A 19315-nucleotide genomic window follows, 5' to 3' on the forward strand; every position below is an offset into this window, starting at 1 on the left:
GAATTTGAATCCACCATTCTGCCTGTAGCTGCACTTGTGTTAGTGTCTTAGATCCCTCTCCTTAAGATGCACAAGTGGATCTGGGGTTGCAGGGTTCTCGAAGCCTACCCATTTGTAATTTTAAATAAAACAATTTAAGCATAACTTGCTCAGCAAGTATAAGACCACTTTCAGCAAGAAGAGGGTCAGCCTCATACAGCTTCCTTCCCCAGCTGAATCTTTTTGTCCACTTTTGGAGACCTGGGAGTTTCATGCCCTCTATTTCTTATCTCATGAGTCAGTGAAGTTGTCAGCAGAAATGCTGCACACCTGAGAGATGCAGAGAAAGAAAGTAGGGGAAGCAGGGGGCCTAGATTTGCACTTTGTAGTGAGGAAGAGATGGAGACACCTAACCAGGCCACCAACCACTGGCATACTATGGAGCTGGCCTGTGTGAGTGGCAGCCCTCTCTCTGGGCATGACCAAAGCTAGTCTTTTCTAAGAAATGAAGTGGTATGGCTGGCAGGTATGGGGATGGAGTCTGCAGCACACTGTAGGGAGAGTGCAGCAGGAGGATCCCCATGGTGGGGTAACTCTGTATGTACCCTGTGGCTTTTGGAGTATAAAGGGGGAGAAGGAGCAGAAATGGACAGATGAGGAAAAGGAGGGCGACTAGCACTGCAATTGCTTCAGTCCTGGCCAGGCCAGCAGGCTCTGCTTCACTGTCCTGGTCTCTCCTGCATACTCCAGATCCACTGCCACTGCCCTGACTGTGAAGCACAGAAAGGGATCAGGGAACATGCCCTCCGTCCTAGGAGAACACCAAGCCTCCTCTACTGAGCCCCCCACCCCCAAAGAAAAAAAAATTGATGGTTTGATGGTCCAGTTCTTTATTTAGAAACCTGATTGTTCTAGAACATGGTAGGTGGGTCTGTAGCCTACCCTTTTCATGGGATTGTGTCAGAGGTGGTGGGCAACTTTCTTCCCATTTTCTCAGCAACAGAGAGAAGGTGCTTCCACTTAGAAGCACAGATTTGTAGGGAACAGTGTGGAAAGGGAAAGGGGCAGGACATCTCAAGCTGATCTGGGGGAAGCAGGGAGGTGACTCTCAACAGGAGTGGGGCAGGGGGTGGGGGGCCTACCTCTTAGGGCCTGCTGACTGGCCCCATTCTTCTCACTCTGCCTGCTCTACTCGAAAGATTTCAAAAATGCTCGTTAGGGAGGGGAAAGGAACCCACAAGCTGGGGGATGACAGCAGGGGAAGCCAGGAGGGAAGGAAGAGGGTGTGGGGAGAACCAGGGACAGCAGATCACATAGGCCTGGGAGGTCTCCAGGTCTCAGCAGTAGCAGCAGCACTTGCCCCACAGCCCCTCCACACCCCAGGAGGGTCTCAGGATCCACAGCTCACAGCTCAGCTCTCTGCTGTTTTGCCTTCAGGGCCCTGGGGGTTGTGGGGGCAGAGGCAGGGCCAGTCTAGAAGACTCTGGACTCTTTGGCAAGCTGATGGTGGTGGTCTCAGAAGTCAAATTCATCCAGGTCCCCAGTGCCCTCCCCACCTGGGGAGCCCCACACCCGGCGGTAATTGCTCTCCAGCTCTTTCTGCCGCTGCCGCTCTTTCTGCGCCTCTTCAGCTCCCTGCACCTGGGGAAGGCCACACGGTGGGGTGGGGAGGTGGGATAAGCAGAGGCTGTAGCAGACACTGGAGGGTGGGGGTAGGGGGCGGATGGGCAGTTGTAGGTGGGGAGGCAGGAGCCAGCACTCACACAGGTGACTTGTAGGGCTCTTGCTGAGGGCTCAACACCCAGAACTGATAGCCTCGTCTTATAGATGAGGAAACTGAGGCTCCAATAGAGGTGAGGCTTGGGGGTGCCTTGAGGACTCTGAACCTCACCCTCAACCCCTCAGCCTGCTGGGGGACAGGGAAGGCGGGAAGTCCAGGACTCAGGGGCGGGGTGCCTCTCACCAAGATATTGAAGAAAATCTCCTTGAGGTTTTTTGTGTCCTCATCAGTCAGCCAACGTGCATCCTCCTCAGTCCCTTCTGTCCCTGGTCGGACAATTTTGATCTCAATTTTCCCTGGAAAGGGGTGGGATGGGCAGTGAGAGGAGAGGCCAGGTGGCAGCTCCAGTGCAGGTCTTCTGCCCCCTGGGTCCCCAGCCGAAGTCCCCAGCCCCTCCACTTCCAGCAGCAAGCCCTTCCAACAGCTCTGAATCCAGCCCGCCCCCCAGGGCCCACCTTCGGCTGTGAGTCCCTCCCTCTCCAGCAGGTCTTTCACCAGCCCCTCGATTTGTTTCAGCTGTGGGTTTTCCCGTTTCATCTCGAGGACAGTCAGATCCTGATTGGGGCCTCCGTGACGGAGCTTGGTGACCCGGACCCGGACTCTGTGCTCAGGATCCTCCTCTTAGAGGGGGAGACACACAGGGAGACACAAAGCAGAGCCGTGACTCCAGGGTTAGGGGCTGGGGTGCTTGCCTCTCCCTAAGCCATCAGTTGGTTTTGGCAAGTTATTCCCTCTCAAACAGGTATGTGAGTCAGGGTTCAGAATAAATTAGGACCCATCACCCCCTACCCCATTCCAACCTATAAATCTCCCTCTACTGACTGCAGTTTCCTTTCTTCCCTCTGGACCCAGTAATTCTGCCCGTCACCTACAGGAAAACAACTGTTTTCTGAAGCAAAAATCAGAGAAGTTGGGGCCTGCAGAGAAGTTTAAGAAGAAGGTTGGAAAACTTTGGTTTGGCACCCTACAATGTTGGGACTTGAAAGACATTTCAGTGTTTATAACAGAGAAAGTAGGATGGAAGGATTGAAACTAGGACATTAGACCTGGAATGCCTGGTCTCCACACACACAGGACCCGTGGGACAGACACAAGGGACACAGCAGGGAGGGAATGAGTCTGTCTAGGCAATTGGCTTATGAGTAGCTGGGCTGCCCGTTCCTCTCTGCCAGCTGAGGGCACTCCCTGTGCAGTCCTAGGTGACAGGAGCATCTGTCACAGGTGTGTGGTCTTTGGCCTGCACACTCACGGTCACTCATTTAATATCTACTCATCAATCACAAGGTGTCGGCAAAGTGCTAGACACTGGATGTATAGAAGCAAGCCAGTAAACAGCCATGCCAGCGAGCCACACAGGCTCTGAAAGCTGCTTCTCAAATGGTTCACTAGGAAGTAACCAGGCAAAGGGCTAGAGGTGTTGGAAGCCCAAGAATGGTGTTCCAGAAAGAGTGAGAGGGTGAGCGTTCTCAGAAGGGATAAAGGTGACGGACCTGGCCGTTTGTTCCTGTCTGACAGCCCTCACCTGTTGATTGAGGGGGTGGGGGAGGCTTTTTGGGGACAACCCTCCTTTTTCGGTGCTTCTTCATCAGCTCTGGGCTCTGTTTTTCCTCCAGCCTTTTGATGAGTTTGTTGAGAGTGGATGTCAGGGCCAGGATAGCCCGATCGCGCTCTGACTCCTTCTTCAGCCCGTCTGGGTCTAGCTCTTTCTCTGTCTGGGAGGCCCAAGGTGGGGGTGGAGAGTCAGGGATCTGGGGAGTGAGGGGCCGTCCAAGCTCTACAAAGGAGTAATGGCTAAGTCTCATGCTTCTCACAGATCCCCTTCCCCACTGTCCCAGTTTTAATTAAGCAACTAGCAGTTCAGGGCTCCTGGCTGAATGCCCCAGGCAGGCGAGGTGTGGCCCGGGTTCTCTCCCCGCCCCTCAACTGGTCCTGCCTACCGGCGCAGGCAGCCGAGGAAGCTGGAAGCTGCAGGCGGGAGAGCAGAGCTCACCTCCTGGATGATGTTCTCCAGCTCCCGCTCCATGCCAGCCTTCACCTCTGCCCGGAGCCGCTCTCGGTCTGATGGGAGCAGTATACCTTCCAGTTCCTTCTCAAATTCTCCCAGCAACTGCCGTTCATCCTCATCTTCGTCTTCATCCTCATCATCCTCTTCTTCTTCCACCTCGTTCTGCTGTTCTGGGTCGCCCTTTTCCTTCACCTCTGGTTCCCTGGAAGGGACTTCTGTAGCACTGTCTCCAGGCTGCTCCTGGCCTGTGTTTGGCTTCCCCTGCATGGGTGAGGATCAGGAGAAAGAAAGAGATGGCAGATGGTTGGGGTTTCCATAGAGACAGACAGTGGGGGTGGGTAGGGGCAGACAGCAGGGATGTGGTTTAGTTGGGGACTCATGAGGAGTAAAGGAAGTTGAGGTAGCTCTTTGGGCCCAGTTCAGGGGTGGTGTTCCGGGTGCCCCCAGCAGGGAGAAAGGTTCCATCCTTCCTGGGAGCAGGGCTCATACCTTTCTTGTTCCACCCTTCAGCTCCTCTATCAATCGAATCAAGTCTGCAGGACTCCGAATGACTTTGACCTGTACGTTGTTCTGAAAATCTGAGATGAAGGAATAGGAATAGATCGTAAATTAATTCTACTTTTACTTCCTAAGAAGAGGAGTTGAGGAAGTCAAGGAAGGACGTGGTGGGACTACCTGTCTGGTCTGAGAGACAGCGGCCAGCACACCCCTCCAAAGAGCACTTAGGGGGCCTAAGGGAGCCTCACAGGTGAGAGAGAGAAGGATGCTAACAGGCTGCCGAGTCACCTGCTCTTTCACGCGCCACTGAGGCCTTCCTGGCAATCAACCTGGCTTTTAGGTCAACAGAAGAGATTCTGGGGCCAAGGGCTCCCCCTCCCTGAATCCTGTTCTCCCCACAAATACAAACCCTTTTTTGTCTACTCAGTTCCAGGGATTATACTGTAAACTAGATTCATTCTCATTTAATCCTGTAACAGCCCTCTAAGTTAGGGGTTATTGCCCACATGTTATGGGTGAGGAAATTGAGCTTGAGTGAAATTATCCAGGACTATAAAGTCAGGCAAGCAGTGGAACCACTATGTTCTGCTACCCCCCTAGAGAAGCACTTCTGTCTCTAAAAAGGAATCTGCTGCTGGCCTGGCTGCCCAGCCTCCCTCCTAGAGTCTAGGTCTAAACCCACGCCATGCTTGCCAACCTGAAAACACATGCAAGCAGTATAGGAGACGTGGAGAGTTCACTCACCATCGGGAGAGGTTGGCGGTGGGTCTGTGGCCTCAAGGTTTGGTTCCTGCTCCTGATGGGGAGAAAAGGGCAGAGTCAAGTACACGGGCTTCTGCATGCCAATCACACTCTTAAGGCACTGCCTCTGGGTATGGCCTTGCATCCCTAGATAAAAAGAGGTCATCTCATAATGAACCTCAGCTTGAGTGGCCCTCCAACCCAAAGCCCACGTTCAGCCTCCTCAGAGAAGTGGCTAGGAAGCTGGCTCTCACCTTGGCCTGTGTCTCCTCCCTTTCTGGGGGCTGTTCCTCTGGCTCGTGAAGCATCTTCCAGAAATCTGATTCCTTACTGTTCTCCTTGGCTGGGCTTGCACCTAGAATACAGAAAACAAGGAGAAACCTGAAAGGAGAGATGGGATATGTTTCCCTCTTCTATCGTAAGGTGTTAGGGCCTGTAGTACTCCTTCCCCCACCCCAAAAGTCAGGGCTGTTGGGCCGTTGAGGACAACACATCCCTGGGTGCACAGGACAGTAACACTGAAGAAAGGAAGAAGTGGAGACATGTGTCATGGAACAGGTGACTCAAGGACCTACCTGCTTTCTTTGGTGGCACCACGCCAGGCTTGGTCTCACTCCACACTGGAGGGTCCGGGTCTTGCCGCCCCTCTATGGCCCTGTCTCCGTACTGCTTTGAGTCTACAGGAAGATAGCGTGTCAGCAGGACGGGGATACATTCTCAGCTCTTTGATACTTGATCTTCTGCCTGTCCCTCCCTATGTGTCTCCTTCCTCCCTGTCCTCTTTTAATTACTCACCAGCTTGCCTCTGAACGTAGGCCATGTACTCCTCAGGCTGCAGGGCGGGGTGGCAGAGAATGGCCTGGGGAGCAGCGCTGGGTGGGGGCCGAAGGAGTGGGTGAGGGCAGAGCCGAGGAGTTCGAATGGTCAGCACGTAAGAACAGGACAAGGGCTCATCTACTCGATCAATGTAGTCCCCAGAGATACCAGCACCCTCATCACAGAGGAACTGCCAGGACAGGAGGATGAATAAATAGTAATCACCACCAGCCATTACCGTTATTTCTTAAAACAGCTGTCTGCTATTAAGGACTGACTGACTGTCAGGCACTGTGCTCTGTGCATTGTGTATATGGTGCTATATATGCATTGTTAGTGTTCAGTTGCTACGTTGTATCTGACTTTTTTGCAACCCTATGGACTGTAGCCTGACAGGCTCCTCCGTCCATGGGATTTCCCAGGCAAGAATACTGGAGTGGGTTGCCATTTCCTTCTCCAGGGGATCTTTCTGACCCAGGGATGGAACCCCCATCTCCTGCATTGGCAGGTGGATTCTTTACCACTGAGCCACCAAGGGAGCCCTTTACATGCATTAGCTCATTTAATTATCACGACAACCCAGGGAGGGAGGTAATAGTATCTCAACTCTGTGGCTTAAGATACTGGGGTTTGATATAGTTGAGGGACTTGTTCAGGCTGACCAGCTGGTAAGTGGTAAAAATACGAATTGAACTTGGGCAACTTAACTGTAGGTAACCAGCTGATTTGTTTCATGTTCTTGCTTTATATAAATACAGTATGTACATACTTATACATATTTGATATATATTTTTATATGTATTTGAAATACGTATATTCTCTGTGTGTGTGCATATGTGTATGATTTAAAAAAACTTTAAACAGTTCTAAGGTCTTTGTATTAATCAGAAAGAGAGTAAAGATATCAATTAATGTTAGCCTTTCATTAGTTAGGATTCACCACTGTAATTTCTGGGGCTTCCCTGGTGGATCAGCAGTAAAGAATCCACCTGCCAATGCAAGAGATGTGGGTTTGATTTTTGGGGTCAGGAAGATCCCTGGAAGAGGAAATGGCAACCCACTCCAGTATTCTTGCATGGGAAATTTCATGGACAGAGGAGCCTGGCAGGGCTGCATGGAGTTGCAAAGAGTTGGACATGACTGAGCACGCACACACACACACTCTGTAATTTCTAAAGTAACTGTTACAAGTAGAAGAGGTCCCACTTCTGAGTGGCAGCCCGAGGAGCTCTGCAGATCCACTCCCTAGTGAAATTCCATAACTGGTGAACACTTTTTTTTTTTAACTCAGGCATTTAAAATCTCTGGAAATTTTCCTAAGGACATACAACAAATTAAGAAACATCTATTCAAGAAAATCCACTAAATCTTGAATAGTGAAAATTTATAGTACTTGGACCATGACCCTCCTTTTTCTCCAACCCTGACTTCACAGCTCAGACAGATGCTCCATTCCAGGTGAGTAAGGTCCAAAAAATGGGGCCTCTATCCCCTCAGCATCCAGTCAAGAGATATGGTATGTCACCAGAGGGGCAGGCCACCAATATTCCTCAATCCTCTCTAGTTACAAGTTGCAGAGAATACCTGCTGAATACGGTCAAGAGACGGAGGACTCCCTTCCTCCACTCAGCCCCACTCAGGACAGTGGCTGCACCTCAGGTGCAGAAGGATAGGAATACTGGGCCTTGATCACCCTCACCATAGATCACTGAAAGGGCAGAGATTTCACAACAGAGATGAGAACTGAGAGGACCAGAGGCTATCACCCCTGCCCAGGTCTCTGCTCATGAAACAGGAGTGTCACTCTGACAGAACTGGGTCAGTGTCTCTGACATCAGCTCCAGAGCAGGGGCTTAAAGATTCTGCCAGGGGGAGAGGCAATCCATTAGAATAGAAAGCCCCAAAGCTCTTTCCAAATGAACTGAATTCTTGTGAAACAGTATGAGGAAGTTTAAGCCTAAGGGCACTTTCCAAAAAATGAAAAAAATTGGTGGTAAGCACTAAAGAAGAGGCTGGTATCATCAAAAGCAACCCTGGTACAGAAGCCCAAATTTAACTGGATCAGATTATGGAGCAACTTACGCCCCACATGTCAAAAACTACAGAGCAACTGGCTAGCAATTAATGAGTATGAACAGCTGGGTATGATATCAGCAGAGGCAGACAGATTAACACATCAGCAAGAGAGACAGTCAAAGGGAGCCCTGCTGACACACCATCATCCACTGTGGCTGTGAGCATGCCCACGGCTATGCCCTCAGAGGAGCGACATCAGTGGCTTCATACTGCAAGAGGAGGAGGCCTCATTAAAATAGCTCAGCCAAGTCACGAAAGAAGCAAATGACCAAAACAAGTCTCATGGTGGAGGCCAAGAATCAGTATCCAGACTTGCTCCAATATATTACCTAAAATATATTTTAGGTAAATTTTAATATATTTTTGTTCACTTTTCAACAAAAAATTATGATATATGCAAAGAAACAAAGTGTGACCCACACTTTGTCACAGGCAACAGAAAATGCCTGTGAGAGGACACAGATGTTAGATTTCAGAGAGAAACATTTTAAAGTAGTCATTATGATAAATTCAAAGAGCTAAAAATTTAAATCATATAAAGTATGTTCTCCTATAATTAAAAAAGATACATGCACCCCGTATGTTCACAGCAACACTATTTACAAAAACCAAAACATGGAAACAACCTAAATGTCCATTGACAGATCAATGGATAAAGATGTGGTGCATATGCACACTGGAATACTACTCAGCTGTGAACAAGAATAAAATAATGGCATTTGCAGCAACATGGATGGACCTCTAGAGATCATAGTAAGTGAAGTAATTCAGAAAGAGAAAGACAATACCTTATTACAGCACTTACATGAATCTAAAATATGATGCAAATGAACTTATCTATGAAACAGAAATCTACTCACAGACATAGAGAACAGACTTGTGATTGCCAAGGGGGAGGGGAGGTGGAGAAGAGAAGGATTGGAAGTTTGAAGTTAGCAGATGTGAAAGTGAAAATCGATCAGTCATGTCCAACTCTTCATGACCCCATGGACTATAGCCTGCCAGGCTCCTCTGCCAATGGAATTCTCCAGCCAGAATACTGGAGTGGGTAGCCATTCCCTTCTCCAGGGGATCTTCCCAATGCAGGGATCGAACCCAGGTTTCCCACATTTCAGGCGGATTCTTTACTATCTGAGCCACCAGGGAAGCCCAAGCAGATGCAAACTATTATATACAGAATGGATAAACAAGGTCCTACTGTACAGCACAGGGAACTATATTCAATATCCTGTGATAAACCATAATGGAAAAGAATTATGAAAAAGAATGTATATACATGTATAACTGAATCACTTTGCTGCATAGCATAAATTAATACAACATTGTGAATCAATTATATTTCAATAAAATACATTTTTTAAAAAAACAGGGACAAAGTATGTTCTCTAACCACAGTGTAATGATATTAGAAATTAATAACAAATAAAAGCAAAAATAAATGGGACCTAATTAAAATTAAAAGCTTATGCACAACAAAGGAAACTATAAGCAAGGTGAAAAGACAGGCTTCAGAATGGGAGAAAATAGCAAATGAAGCAACTGACAAAGAATTAATCTCAAAAGTATACAAGCAACTTCTGCAGCTCAATTCCAGAAAAATAAACAACCCAATCAAAAAATGGGCCAAAGAACTAAACAGACATTTCTCCAAAGAAGACATACAGATGGCTAACAAACACATGAAAAGATGCTCAACATCACTCATTATCAGAGAAGTGCAAATCAAAACCACAATGAGGTACCATTTCACGCCAGTCAGAATGGCTGCTATCCAAAAGTCTACAAGCAATAAATGCTGGAAAGGGCGTGGAGAAAAGGGAACCCTCTTACACTGTTGGTGGGAATGCAAACTAGTACAGCCACTATGGAAAACTGTGGAAATTCCTTAAAAAACTGGAAATAGAATGGCCATATGACTCAGCAATCCCAATTCTGGGCATACACACCAAGGAAACCAGAATTGAAAGAGACATGTGTACCCCAGTGTTCATCGCAGCACTGTTTACAATAGCCAGGACATGGAAGCAACCTAGATGCCCATCAGCAGATGAATGGATAAGAAAGCTGTGGTACATATACACAATGGAGTATTACTCAGCCATTAAAGAGAATACGTTTGAATCAGTTCTAATGAGGTGGATGAAACTAGAGCCTATTATACAGAGTGAAGTAAGCCAGAAAGAAAAACACCAATACAGTATACTAACGCATATATATGGAATTTAGAAAGATGGTAACAATAACCCTGTATGAGAGACAGCAAAAGAGACACAGATGTATAGAACAGTCTTTTGGACTCTGGGAGAGGGAGGGGGGGATGATTTGGGAGAATGGCATTAAAACATGTATAATATCATATAAGAAACGAATCGCCAGTCCAGGTTCGATGCAGGATACAGGATGCCCGGGGCTGGTGCACTGGGATGACCCAGAGGGATGGGATGGGGAGGGAGGTGGGAGGGGGGTTCAGGATGGGGAACACATGTACACCCGTGGCAGATTCATGTCAATGTATGGCAAAACCAATACACTATTGTAAAGTAATTAGCCTCCAATTAAATTTATATTTAAAAAAGAAATTAATAACAAAGAAATCTGGGGAATTCATAAATGTATAGAAATCAATACACTCCTAAGTAACCAATGGCTCAAAGAAATAACAAGAAAATTAGAAAATACTGAGATGAATGAAAACACAATGAAGACATAATATATCAGAACTTATGGATGCAGCTAAAGCAGTGCTTTTAGAAGAACATTTTTACCTGTAAAGTATAAAAAAGAAGAAACAGATCAAATCCATAACCTGAACTTCCACTTTGAAACTAGAAAAGGAAAAGCAAACTAAACCCAAAGTAAGCAGAGGGAAATAAATAATACAGATTAGAACAGAAATGAATGAAATAGAGAACAGAAAAATAATAGAGAAAATAGACTAAAAGTTGATTTTTAAAAAGATCGATAAAAGTGACAAAACTTTAGTTAGACTGATCAAGGGAAAAAGAGAAGACTCAAGTTGGTACAATTCAAAATGAAACAAGGAACATTACTACCAACCTTACAGATGTAAAAAGGATTGTAAAGGAATACTATGGTCACCTATATGCCAACCAATCAGATAACTCAGATGAAATCAGGACAGATTTCTAGAAGGACACAAAATACCAAAACTGACTCAAGAAGAAAAAATCTATTCAAATAGACCAGTAACAATTAAAGAGGTTAGTAATTAAAAACAACTACCCACACAGGGAAGCTTGGGTCAAGTGGGTCTACTGATGAATTTTACCAAACATTTAAAACATAAAAATTCCAACTGGTCTCAAACTCTTCAAAAAAAAATAGAAGAGGAGGGGCTTCCCTGGTGATCCAGTGACTTGTTCTTCCAATGCAGGGGGCACAGGCTTGATCTCTGGTCAAGGAAATAGACCCCACATGCCACAAGTAAGAGTCCACTTGCCACAACTAAACATCCTGTATGCTGCAACTAGAAGATCCTGCATGCCTGGCACAGACAGACAAACAGATAAATAATGCCTTCCCTGGTGGTCCACTGGTTAAGAATCTGCCTGCAAATGGGGACATGGGTTCGATTCCTGGTCCAGGAAAATTCCACATGCCATGGGGCAACTAAGCCTGTGTGACTCAACTCCTGAGACTGAGCTCTAGAGCTGATGTTCTGCAACAAGAGAAGTCCGGGCACTGAAACTAGAGGGGAGCTCCTGCTCTCCGCAACTAGAGAAAGTCCATGCACAGCAACAAAGACTCAGTGCAGCCAAAGATAAATAATTTTTTAAAATAAATAAATATTTTAAAAAACCCAAAACACAAAAAATAGAAGAGGGAACACCTCCCAACTCATTCTATGAGACCAGGGAATTCCATAAACCAACAATGCTTCCATTTAAAAAATAAATTTAAAATGTAATATAAAAACAATAGCTAACTATTCTTTAACATCCATTATTTCAAAGGCAAAAAAAACAAAACAAAAAACCCCAAAACTACAAAACATTGCTGAAAGAAATTAAAGACTTAAATGGAAAGATATCCAAGTTCACAGATTATAAGACTTAATATTGTGAAGATGGCAATAGATTTAATTGCAATCACCATCAAAATTTCAGGTGCCTTCTTTGCAGAAGTTATGTTCCTAAAATTCACATGGAAATTCAAGGAACTACACAAAGCGAAAACAATCTTGAAGAACAGGACTGGATTTCAAATCGTACTTCTAGATTTCAAAGCTTCTACAGAGCTGCAGTACCAAGACACTGTAGCACTAACATAAGTGTACAGACCAATGAAACAGGGTTGAGTCCAGAAGTTAACCTTACTATTATCATCTTTCAATAAGGTTACCAAGATCAGCCAACGGGAAGTGTCTTTTCAACAAATGACGCTAAGTTGAAAGGATATCTACAAGCAAAACAACGAAGTTTGATTCCTACTTCATACCATACATAAAAATTAACTCCCATTGGATCAAAGACCTAAAGGTAAAATTATAAAACTCTTAGAAGGAAACATAAGTGTAAGTCTTCTTGGCCTTAAATGAGGCAATGATTTGTTAGGTACAATATCAAGAGCACAAGTAACAAGGAAAAAAAAGATTAATTGGAATCCATCAAAATTAAAGGCCTTTGTGTTGTAAAGGACACCATCAAGAATGTGAAATGACAATTCACAGAATGGGAGAAAATATTTGCAAATCATATATCTGAAAAGGAACTTGTATCTAGAATATATAAAGAAATTTTACAACTCAATAATAAAATGACAATGCAATTTTCAAATGGGCAAAAGATCTGAATAGACATTTCTCTAAAGAAAAAAGACAAATTGCTAATACACCTATGAAAAGTTGCTCCACATTGTAACCATCAGGAAATGCAAATCAAAACTACAATGAGATGCCACTTATACTCACTAGGAAGGCTACAGTCAAAAAGATGAAAAACAGGGCTTCACTGGTGGTCTAGTGGTTAAGAATCCACCTGCCAATGCAGAGGACATAGGTTCAGTCCCTGGTCTGGGAAGATCCCACATGCCGAGGAGCAACTAAGCCACAACTACTGACCCAGCAATCTAGAATCCAACAGCCACAATAACTGAGCCCACGTCCTGCAACTCCTGAAGCCTGCTACAAGATAAGCCACCTCAATGAGGAGACCGCACACTGCTATGAAGACCCGGGGTGGCCCAAAATAAAACAAAATTAATTAATTAATTTTTAAAAAGATGAAAAACAAGCGCTGATGAGGATGTGGAGAAATTCAAACTCTCACCCACCACTTGTGGGATTATATAATAAAACAATGGGACTGTTTCAGAAAAAGTCTGGCAATTAAATATAGAATTTAATGAAAGTCTGGCAATCTAAAAATATTAAAGTCTGGCAATTTAATATAGAATTGCCATATGATCCAGCAATTCTATTCCTTGGTATATACCAAAAGAAAAAAAAACACACAAAAACCTGTTCACATATGTTAAAAGCACCATTCTTCATAATAGCCAAAAAGTGCAAACAACCCAAGTGTTCACCAACTGATGAAAGAATAGATAGAATGTGGAATATTATTTGGTAATAAAATGTAAAGCAGTACTGGTACATGCTACACGCAGATGGCTCTTGAACACATGATAAATGAACAAAGCCAGACACAAAAGGTCACACATTATACACATTACATCCACAGGGTGAAGATGAGAGGTTGTCTGGAGAGGTGGATGGGGTGGGGAGTGGAGGTAGAATAGAAAGTAACTGCTCAAGGGTAGAGGATTTCTTTCAGGGTGATGACAATGGTCTACAATTGATTGTGCTGATGGCTGCACACCTCTGAATATATGAAAAAACCACTGAAATACACCCTGAATTGTGTGCTATGTGACTTATATCTCCATAAATGTGTTATTTTAAAAAATAAAGAGATAGAGCAAAACTTCCCACTGAGATGAGAGAAAAATGGCATCATTAAGATAAAACAAACCAAAAGCAAGGAAGGAGAGAAAAAGTGGAACAAAGGAAAGCATAAAATAAAATGTTAGACATAAGTCCAAATATACACACACACATATAAATGGCTAAAAATGTTTTAAATACAAGTACGTACTATTTGGAGACACACTTAAAACATAAGAATATAGAAAAGGTAAAAGGATGAAAAAAATCAGTAAACATAACTCAGTGAAAGCCGTTACAGCTGTATTAGCATCACACCAGAGACTTAAAGTCAAAAAATTACTAAGATAAAGGTCAATTCATAATGTTAAAACATTCAATTTATGAGGAATAATAATTTAAATTGTATGTAATTCTTTATCTTCCTTGTCTGTCTCTCCCAGTGAGATGAGGCATTTTTGTCTCGTGTTCTCTTGAAATATCTCTAGCAACTAGAACAGTTCCTGGCACACAGAAGCACTTAATAAACATTTGCTGAATACATTGATACGTAGCCCCAAGATACAAAAAGCAACAGCTGACAGTATAATGACAAACAAATTGAAAGAATAATAAGTAAAAACAGACAAATCCATAATCATAGTGGGAGACAGATCAGTAAGGATACAAAAGATTTGAACAGCATGACCTAAAAGACATACAGAAAACATCGTGCCTCACAGTAGAGGACATGTTCTTTTCAAACACAAAGAATCATTCATAGACTCTGACATACACTGTACTGTACCAGCCTAACCAGATTTGAAAGGACTCAAATTTAATGGTATAACCAGGAAAGTCTATGTAACTATGAGATATATATATATATATAAAAGATAATCAGGGAAACTTGAAATGGTTGAATATTTGGTGATAAGAAATTGTGGTTAATTTTTCTAGTGTGATATAGTACTGTGGTTATATTTTTAAAAGAGCTCTAGTCTTTTAGGGATAACACAGAAATATTTAAGGATGAAATGAGATGAAATGCTTGTAGTCTGCTTCCAAATAAGCTGGGAGTGGAAGTACAGTGCATGGAGGTGGGCAAGGGGATAGATGAAATGAGACTGGCCATATTGGTTGAAGCCAAATGATACACAGGGAGGTCACTGGATAATTCTGTTTTTATGTTTTTCATTTTCTGTAACAGAAAGTTTTTACAGACAATCTTTAAATATATATCACCTGCACCCAGCAATTATACTTTCAAGATATAGTTACACGTATACATATGTATAATAGAATTATCTTCTGTAATGACAAAAGGTAGGAGGGAAATGATTTTAAGCATACAGTAATGCTGACAAAGTGATAGAACATTCATACAATGGAATAGTACGTAAACATGAAAACAGAGAATAAAGTTCTAGATGTACTGCCCCTGAAAGATCGCTAAGAATTATTGTCAAGATATATAAAAATAAGGTGGTACAAAGTATGTTTAATGTACTGTGCATTGTATGTTTAAAAAGAAAGGGGGAACAGGAAATAAGAATCTCTAATCACAACTGCTTTTAAACACACAAAGGCTGGAAGGCGACAGAATAATAAGAGCAGGGTTACTGGGCAGTTGGGGAGGGCATGATGGGAAATAAGCAGGTGGGAGATAAGTTTGGGAGGGAAAATTTTTATCACACACCTTTATACTTTCTGGGTTTTGAGTTATGGAAGAGTATTATCAATTTGAAAATTAGATTAAAAAAAAATAGTCTCAGAAAACCGTGACACATTTGTAGTAGTAACTGGAGAGAAATTTATCAGAGATGTAAAAGAGGAAAAGCTGGAAATGAGTTAAATACTCAAGAAATTAGGGGGGAAAAAAGCAAATTAAAGCTGAAAAAAGTGGAAGGAAAAGAACGATTAGCCTGGAAATAAATACAATGGAAAACAAATATAATACAGAAGCTCAACAGAGCTGAAATTAGTTCTTGGAAAATAAAACTAATAAAACTGACCAGCCTCTCGAGACTGACCAGTAACAAAACCTGTGGGTGCTGTTTAGTCACTTAGTCATGTCCAACTCTTTGAGACCCTATGGACTGTTGCCTGCCAGGCTCCTCTGTCCATGGGATTCTGCCACTTACTTTTCCAGGGGCTCTTCCCCACCTAGGGACTGAATCTGCATCTCCTGCTTAGCAGGTGGATTCTTTACCACTGAGCCACTTGGGAAGCCCCATACTTCCTTTAGCATTTTCCAAACTCATTACACCCTAGGGTTTTCCCTATGTTTTATGCATTGTGGTGTGATATACTCTAATATAGCTGTTTTATGGACAAAGGTTTTCCACATTCATGCATTCATGAGGTTTCTTCTATGTGTGAATTCTCAGGTGTACTCCAAGAGCTGAATTTTGAGTAAAAGCCTTCCCACATTCACCATACTCATAGGGTTTCTCTCCTGTGTGAACTCTCTGGTGTGCACTAAGATGTGACTTCTGGGGAGAAGGTCTTCCCACCCTCACTGCATTTTTAGGATTTTACACCTGTGTGAATTCTCTGATGTACTCTGAGGACGGAATTACATGCAAGAGGAATAACCTGAAAAGAGGAATCTAATTACAGATGCTACAACAGTTAGAACTGGACATGGAACAACAGACTGGTTCCAAATAGGAAAAGGAGTACATCAAGGCTGTATATTGTCACCCTACTTATTTAACTGATATGCAGAGTACATCATGAGAAATGCTGGGCTGAAGGAAGCACAAATTGGAATCAAGATTGCCAGGAGAAATATCAATCACCTCAGATATGCAGATGACACCACCCTTATGGCAGAAAGTGAAGAACTAAAGAGCCTCTTGATGAAAGTGAAAGAGGAGAGTGAAAAAGTTGGCTTAAAGCTCAACATTCAGAAAACTAAGATCATGGCATCAGGTCCTGTCACTTCATGGCAAATAGATGGGGAAACAGTGGAAACAGTGGCTGACTTTATTTTTGGGGGCTCCAAACTCACTGCAGATGGTGACTGCAGCCATGTAATTCAAAGACGCTTGCTCCTTGGAAGGAAAGTTATGACAAACCTAGATAGCATATTAAAACGCAGAGACATTACTTTGTCAACAAAGGCCCATCTAGTCAAGGCTATGGTTTTTCCAGTGGTTATGTATGGATGTGAGAGTTGGACTATAAAGAAAGCTGAGTGCCGAAGAATTGATGCTTTTGAACTGTGGTGTTGGAGAAAACTCTTGAAGAGTCCCTTGGACTGCAAGGAGATCCAACCAGTCCATCCTAAAAGAGATCAGTCCTGGGTGTTCATTGGAAGGACTGATGCTGAGGCTGAAACTCCAATACTTTGGCCACCTGATGCGAAGAGCTGACTTATTTGAAAAGACCCTAATGCTGGGAAAGATTGAGGGCAAGAGGAGAAGGGGACAATGGAGGATGAGATAGTTGGATGGCATCACCAACTCAGTGGACATGGGTTTGGGTGGACTCTGGGAGTTGGTGATAGACAGGGAGGCCTGGCGTGCTGCGGTTCATGGGGTCACAAAGAGTTGGACACAACTGAGTGACTGAACTGAACTGACAGAGATTAGAAGGAAATAGGCACCTTTATACCAAGAAATGGGAAAAATGAGACAAACTAGACAGATTCCTAGAAAATATACTAAAACTGACCCAAGTAGAAATAAAAAAACTTTGAATATTCCTAAAACTACTAAAATAAATAAGTAAAAATCTTCCTACAAAGAAAACCTAGACCAAGATGGTTTTCCAGGGGAATTTAAGCAAACATGTAAGAATAAAATATTACAATCTTACACAATCTTCAGAATATAAAAAAAGTGAACATTTTTTAACTGATTTTTTGAAGCTAGCATAACCTTATCTAAAGCATAAGGACAGTACTAGAAGGAAAAACTAAGGTCAGTCTCTCTCAGGAGATATATACAAGATCCTTAAAAACATCACAAACTGAGTCTAACAAGATAAAAAAAGGATACTCAAAGATAATACATATGAACTTCCCCGGTGGGCCAGTGGTGGAGAATCCACCTACCAACACAGGACAGGGGTTTGATTCTGGTCCGGGAAGATTCCAGCTGCCTTGGGGCCATGGGGCCTGTACCACAACTAGAGCGTAGCCCCAGCTCGTTGAAACTAGAAAAAAGCCAGCATGCAGCAATGAAGACCCAGTGCACCCAAAAATAAATAACTAATAGTATTTTTAAAAAGACATTTTAAAAACTAGATGCATCTCAGGAAAGCAAAATTGGTTTAACATTAGAAAATCGATACATAATGTCAAATCACAGGTACAGAGAACAAACCGGTGGTTATCAGCAAGGAGATGAAAGGGTGAGCAATACAGGGGCAGAGGATTAAGAGGTACAAACTATAATGTATAAAATAAAGCACAAGGATATACTGAACAACACAGGGAAGAGAGCCAATATTTTATAATAACCATAAATGGAGTATAACCTTTAAAAATTGTGAATCATTATACTGTTCATTATAATTTACATAATTCATCATCAACTATATTTTAATTAAAAAATTTGGGGGGGTTGCGAGGGAGGCTTAAGAGGGAGGGGATGTATATGCACATATAGCTGATTCACTTTGTTTCACAGCAGAACTAACACAACATTATAAAGCAATTATACTCCAATTAAAATTTTAATTTTTTAAAAATAAGAGCAAAAAAAATATCTCTGAGTGTAAAAAAAGAAGCTAACCATGGTTACCTTTCTACAGGGATAGAAATAGAGTGATGAGGGGAAAGTGTGTTAAGACTTTTCTCTGTATACTTTGTAAAGCATTTCTATATTAGAGCTATGAAAATTCATACCTATTCAAAAATTAAATATAAAATTTTCTAAGTGTGAAAAAAATCCAAGAAGTCAGAAAGAGAACAGAAGGAAATAAATGGTAAAATAATGATGTTCCCCTTCACAGATCACTGCCTTGTCATAGCGAAGGGGCCTGTGTAATTTGGAGACGCCATGAGCCAATCCATGCAGGGCCACCCAAGGGCACAGGTCATAGTGAAGAGTTCTGACAAAATGTGGTCCACTAGAGAAGGAAATGGCAACTCATTCCAGTATTCTTGCCTGGAGAACCTCATGGACAGTATGAAAATGCAGAAAGATATAACATCGGAAGAAGAGCCCTCCCTTAGGTTGGAAGGTATCCAATACGCTACTGGGGAAGAGCAGAGGGCAATTACCAATAGCTCCAGAAAGAATGAAGCAGCTGGACCAAAGTGGAAATGACATTCAGCTGTGGATGTGTCTGGTGGTGAGAGTCAAATCTGATGCTGTAAATAACAATAGTGCATAGGAATCTGGAATGTTAGGTTCGTGAATCAAGGTAAACTGGAAGTGGTCTAGCAGGAGATAGCAAAATTGAGCATTGATGTCTTAGGTATCAGTGAACTAAAATGGACAGGAATGGGAGAATTTAATTCTGATGATACAGAGGACCACTGTATCTACTAACTACTGTGGGGAGGAATTCCTTAGAAGAA

The 19315-nt window shown here is 43.1% G+C and overlaps 1 protein-coding gene across 2 annotated transcripts in view; it reads right to left on the bottom strand.

Moving 5' to 3' along the window:
* Positions 1 to 852: 852 nt before the first annotated feature.
* Positions 853 to 19315, bottom strand: part of OS9 (OS9 endoplasmic reticulum lectin) — a 34189-nt gene continuing 15726 nt past the window's right edge. Inside the window, exons 6-15 of one of the 2 annotated variants that reach the window (XM_086400283.1) lie at positions 5799 to 6009; positions 5579 to 5680; positions 5258 to 5358; positions 5007 to 5058; positions 4254 to 4342; positions 3750 to 4025; positions 3282 to 3471; positions 2215 to 2379; positions 1943 to 2055; positions 853 to 1620 (exon numbers count right to left, since the gene is read on the bottom strand). In XM_086400283.1, coding sequence (XP_086256409.1) covers positions 1495 to 1620; positions 1943 to 2055; positions 2215 to 2379; positions 3282 to 3471; positions 3750 to 4025; positions 4254 to 4342; positions 5007 to 5058; positions 5258 to 5358; positions 5579 to 5680; positions 5799 to 6009 — 1425 coding nt within the window. In that variant the 3' untranslated portion in view covers positions 853 to 1494. The remainder of the gene's footprint in view (positions 1621 to 1942; positions 2056 to 2214; positions 2380 to 3281; positions 3472 to 3749; positions 4026 to 4253; positions 4343 to 5006; positions 5059 to 5257; positions 5359 to 5578; positions 5681 to 5798; positions 6010 to 19315) is intronic. The other variant, XM_086400284.1, reaches the window with a different exon arrangement.

The sequence above is a fragment of the Bos grunniens genome, chromosome 5 (assembly GCF_055505025.1).
Source record: "Bos grunniens cultivar Pamir isolate PY7600 chromosome 5, Bosgru_T2T1.0, whole genome shotgun sequence".
In the NCBI taxonomy this organism is placed as follows: domain Eukaryota; kingdom Metazoa; phylum Chordata; class Mammalia; order Artiodactyla; family Bovidae; genus Bos; species Bos grunniens.